The following is a 4,866-nucleotide window of genomic DNA, read 5'->3' as shown; positions in this document are numbered from 1 at the left end:
TCTCTGCCCCTCTCTCTGCCCCTCTCTCTGCCCCTCTCTCTGCCCCTCTCTCTGCCCCTCTCTCTGCCCCTCTCTCTGCCCCTCTCTCTGCCCCTCTCGGTGCTGCAGAAGGTTTCGCCTTGTTTGTGCTGCAGGACGTTGCGGTGGCGGCTCGGTCAGGCGTTGCGCTGATGCAGATGGTGTCCACGGTGACAAAACGTTTCTGGAAAATGCTTTTAGGCTTAAAAGGCTCTGCTGGGTATTTCACTTGCAAATGTAGAAAGTGGCTGGTACTGCTGATAATGGAAGATCCCGGCAGAAAGTGGCTGGTACTGCTGATAATGGAAGATCCCGGCCCCCCGCCGCCGCCACTTCCTCTCCAACGGGGACACACAAGTGGTGGCTTGGCATCTCGCATACTAATGTTCAGAAAGTTTACAAATTATTTTATATGCAGCTCTAGATGTGACTAGAGGACGCACCAAAGCTGCAGATGTGCAAAGGGATCTTAGCTGACAATGGAAAATTGTATCCAAAAACAAGCGAAGCAGCAGAATGTTGAATTCAGCTCTGGGTGTGATGTGATATTTTGGAAAATATACTCCATATCAAGTGTAAAATGGTATATAACATGGGGTACACTGTTGTGGAGATCACAAGCAAATACCGGAACCCCCCTGTTAATGGCGCGCTGCTCTGCAGATCCTGCGATGAACTTTACTCGGTAGAAGAGAAGAACCTGGATTTAAATAGACGGACATGTGATGTGACAGCTGCCAGGACTGCGGTCGTGCTGCGTGTCCCGGGGGGTCTTATCCGGGCCTGTGGTGCGATTCAGCGGCTAATGTCACCAGGGAGATGGCAGCAAATCTGTCGCCCTCTATGGGAATGTGGCTGCAGGTGTAGACGTGATACCGGCCGTGCGGAGAGTCGGGGACATTTCCCCAGTCTGGCAATTTATCCTTTGTGTAAAAGCTTCATTATGTCATTAAAAACAGACCTCTATATGCTGACGCGTTTCAGTTCAGTAAAGAGGGTAGTAGCAGAAAAAAAAAATAAAAAATAAAGCCCCCCCCACACCCCCTTTGTAAATGCCACTTTTATCCTTGGGATGTGTCTAGCATTGCAGTTAGTGAGAGCTGGTAGATAAGGTGACCCCATTGCTGCCAGTTAGTCGTTGGTTGTTATGGTGGTTTTCTCAACAGGTAAGCGCTCTGTCTAATGCATGGCGGCTGCCCCCTGGCTGGCGGCGGCTCTGTGGTTGGTGGCTGGCAGCTGCCCCCTGGCTGGCGGCTGCCCCCTGGCTGGCGGCGGCTCTGTGGTTGGTGGCTGGCGGCTGCCCCCTGGCTGGCGGCTGCCCCCTGGCTGGCGGCTGCCCCCTGGCTGGCGGCTGCCCCCTGGCTGGCGGCTGCCCCCTGGCTGGCGGCTGCCCCCTGGCTGGCGGCTGCCCCCTGGCTGGCGGCGGCTCTGTGGTTGGCGGCTGCCCCCTGACCAGCGGTGCAGGGTTGGCGGATATTTAGGGTTAAAGGGCAGAGAACAGTACCAGTATATTAATTAAATCCGGTTGTGCATAGAACCTGTTATGTCTGGAAAGTCGGTAATTGGCAGCCGCCCGAGTGCAGTAACCGTAATATTCGGGTGAAAAGGAGAATTTCTTGGAAAAAGAATCAAAGGACGAAGAACACAACAAAAATACAAGCGACACTCGGGAGGGTCACCACAAACACTGGAGGAAAGGGTGAAGGACATAGCTGGGAGAGGGTGAACCTTGGCCAGTAGGTGACACCTGCTTCATTCTGTGCCCCGCACGTGACTACCCGCTCTGTGCCAGAGACTGTGCCGGGCACCAGCCGAGTGTCAGGAGATGTGCTGAGACTTCTCCACTTGCTCCCTTCTTCTTTGCTCCCATTATGGCACCAGTTCAGCTTTGAGCGGAGTCCTGTCTGACCGTCCGGTTGTTCAGGATCCACCGTCTCCCAACCAGTTATGTTGGTTGATAGAAAGCGGTCCCCATCTCCATCACAGTCTGCTCCGCATCGCTCAGGTCTTCACCTCCTGGCAGGATGGCTCCTAAACAGAGGAAAAAGTGCAGAAGAATAAACTGTATCCGGGCACCCGGAGAGGGCGTGGGGTTGGCAGGTGGGCGCCTGGCGCTGGAGAGGGCGCGGGGCTGGCAGGTGGGCAGCTGGAGACGGTGCGGGGCTGGCAGGTGGGCGCCTGGAGCTGGAGACGGTGCGGGGCTGGCAGGTGGGCGCCTGGAGCTGGAGACGGTGCAGGGCTGGCAGGTGGGCGCCTGGAGCTGGAGACGGTGCAGGGCTGGCAGGTGGGCGCCTGGAGCTGGAGACGGTGCAGGGCTGGCAGGTGGGTGCCTGGAGCTGGAGAGGGCGCGGGGCTGGCAGGTGGGCGCCTAGAGATGGTGCGGGGCTGGCAGGTGGGCGCCTGGAGCTGGAGACGGTGCGGGGCTGGCAGGTGGGCGCCTGGAGCTGGAGACGGTGCAGGGCTGGCAGGTGGGCGCCTGGAGCTGGAGACGGTGCAGGGCTGGCAGGTGGGCGCCTGGAGCTGGAGATGGTGCAGGGCTGGCAGGTGGGCGCCTGGAGCTGGAGACAGTGCAGGGCTGGCAGGTGGGCGCCTGGAGCTGGAGACGGTGCAGGGCTGGCAGGTGGGCGCCTGGAGCTGGAGACGGTGCAGGGCTGGCAGGTGGGCGCCTGGAGCTGGAGACGGTGCAGGGCTGGCAGGTGGGTGCCTGGAGCTGGAGAGGGCGCGGGGCTGGCAGGTGGGCGCCTAGAGATGGTGCGGGGCTGGCAGGTGGGCGCCTGGAGCTGGAGACGGTGCGGGGCTGGCAGGTGGGTGCCTGGAGCTGGAGAGGGCGCGGGGCTGGCAGGTGGGCGCCTAGAGATGGTGCGGGGCTGGCAGGTGGGCGCCTGGAGCTGGAGACGGTGCGGGGCTGGCAGGTGGGCGCCTGGAGCTGGAGACGGTGCAGGGCTGGCAGGTGGGCGCCTGGAGCTGGAGACGGTGCAGGGCTGGCAGGTGGGCGCCTGGAGCTGGAGACGGTGCAGGGCTGGCAGGTGGGCGCCTGGAGCTGGAGACGGTGCAGGGCTGGCAGGTGGGCGCCTGGAGCTGGAGACGGTGCAGGGCTGGCAGGTGGGCGCCTGGAGCTGGAGACGGTGCAGGGCTGGCAGGTGGGCGCCTGGAGCTGGAGACGGTGCAGGGCTGGCAGGTGGGCGCCTGGAGCTGGAGACGGTGCAGGGCTGGCAGGTGGGCGCCTGGAGCTGGAGACGGTGCAGGGCTGGCAGGTGGGCGCCTGGAGCTGGAGACGGTGCAGGGCTGGCAGGTGGGCGCCTGGAGACGGTGCAGGGCTGGCAGGTGGGCGCCTGGAGACGGTGCAGGGCTGGCAGGTGGGCGCCTGGAGACGGTGCAGGGCTGGCAGGTGGGCGCCTGGAGACGGTGCAGGGCTGGCAGGTGGGCGCCTGGAGACGGTGCAGGGCTGGCAGGTGGGCGCCTGGAGACGGTGCAGGGCTGGCAGGTGGGCGCCTGGAGACGGTGCAGGGCTGGCAGGTGGGCGCCTGGAGACGGTGCAGGGCTGGCAGGTGGGCGCCTGGAGACGGTGCAGGGCTGGCAGGTGGGCGCCTGGAGATGGAGACGGTGCAGGGCTGGCAGGTGGGCGCCTGGAGATGGAGACGGTGCAGGGCTGGCAGGTGGGCGCCTGGAGATGGAGACGGTGCAGGGCTGGCAGGTGGGCGCCTGGCTTTATCCTTGCATTGCCCCTCTTACCACTACTAATAAAGGTGGAGGACTCCTTTATACTGGGTTGTGCTGCAGCTCTTCTTGTGCCCCCCAGTCTCTTGTGTGGCCCCCTGCAGTGATTTTTCCCTGTGATCTCTGTAGGGCTGGGGTTTGGGCCGCTCGCTCTCCGGCTCGCTCTGCTCCTTGGCAGCCTCCCCGCTAACATTTACCGTCTTTTGTTCTCTTCCCACAATGATGTGTATACAGCGTTCTTCTCCACGTGTCTTCATGACCTTGTGTAAATTCTTTCTCTCTGGACGGGACATCCATGTTATGAGAGAATCCGAACACCTCCCAAAAAACGCCTCCAAACAATCTCCAGGAATGTGGTCCCGGATTCTCCTGCAGCGCCCCCCAGTGTTGCTATTCCAGGGTCCTCGTGTTCAGGACCAGATGTATAATATGTATAGTAGTGGGCTTGTTCAGGGGGTTTGGGGTCTTCTGCTTTCTGTGAATTTGGCTTTGTACCGTCTCCTGATCCTCCACCCTTCTCTCCACAGGTGTGCGGGTACGGTGGGCGCCATTGTCACGTGTCCCCTGGAGGTGATTAAGACCCGATTACAGTCCTCAGGAATCGCCCTCCAGCCTGTGTACTACTCTCAGGTTCAGCTGGGGACCCTCAGCGGAGGAGGAGTCGTGCGGCCCACCACGTCCGTCTCCCCCAGTGTACTGCAGGTTCTCAAGTAAGTCTGAATCCCTCCCCCCCCCCCTCCCCTCCCCCTCCCGATAGATGAACTCGTAAAGAGCCAGCTGCAGCGACAACACTACAAATCCCAGCATGCCCTGACTGCCCCGATGTACGGAACTAGATCCCTTCTTGCCCTTCAGCCGTTGCAAAATGACAACGCTCAACATGTAAACTAGAGCTGTAAGTAATGGTGTCGGAGCATGCTGGGAGTTGTAGTCTTGTCTATTGATACGTTGCATTCTGTAGGAGTGTATCTGAGTATAACACACCCGTCTGTGACCGGCGGATATAAGAGTGCGCTGCAGCCGGTATTTCATGTATTCCATGCTCGACCCTTCCACCGCTTTCTATGGTGAATCAGGCTGCGACCTCTCATAATGCCGCCATATAGCTGCAGACAGACATGCTTATCGCTC

The 4,866-nt window shown here is 60.5% G+C and overlaps 1 protein-coding gene across 1 annotated transcript in view; it reads left to right on the top strand.

Annotated features, from left to right (window-relative positions):
* The window catches only part of SLC25A33 (solute carrier family 25 member 33), a 36,817-nt gene that overhangs the window by 23,195 nt on the left and 8,756 nt on the right, over window positions 1-4,866 (top strand). Inside the window, exon 2 of the mRNA XM_075328865.1 lies at window positions 4,263-4,445. Within this exon, the coding sequence (XP_075184980.1) occupies window positions 4,263-4,445 (183 nt within the window). The remainder of the gene's footprint in view (window positions 1-4,262; window positions 4,446-4,866) is intronic.

Source organism: Anomaloglossus baeobatrachus, chromosome 11, assembly GCF_048569485.1.
Source record: "Anomaloglossus baeobatrachus isolate aAnoBae1 chromosome 11, aAnoBae1.hap1, whole genome shotgun sequence".
In the NCBI taxonomy this organism is placed as follows: domain Eukaryota; kingdom Metazoa; phylum Chordata; class Amphibia; order Anura; family Aromobatidae; genus Anomaloglossus; species Anomaloglossus baeobatrachus.
The sequence above is the reverse complement of the archived record's forward strand: the minus strand, read 5'-3'. Positions and strand labels throughout refer to the sequence as shown.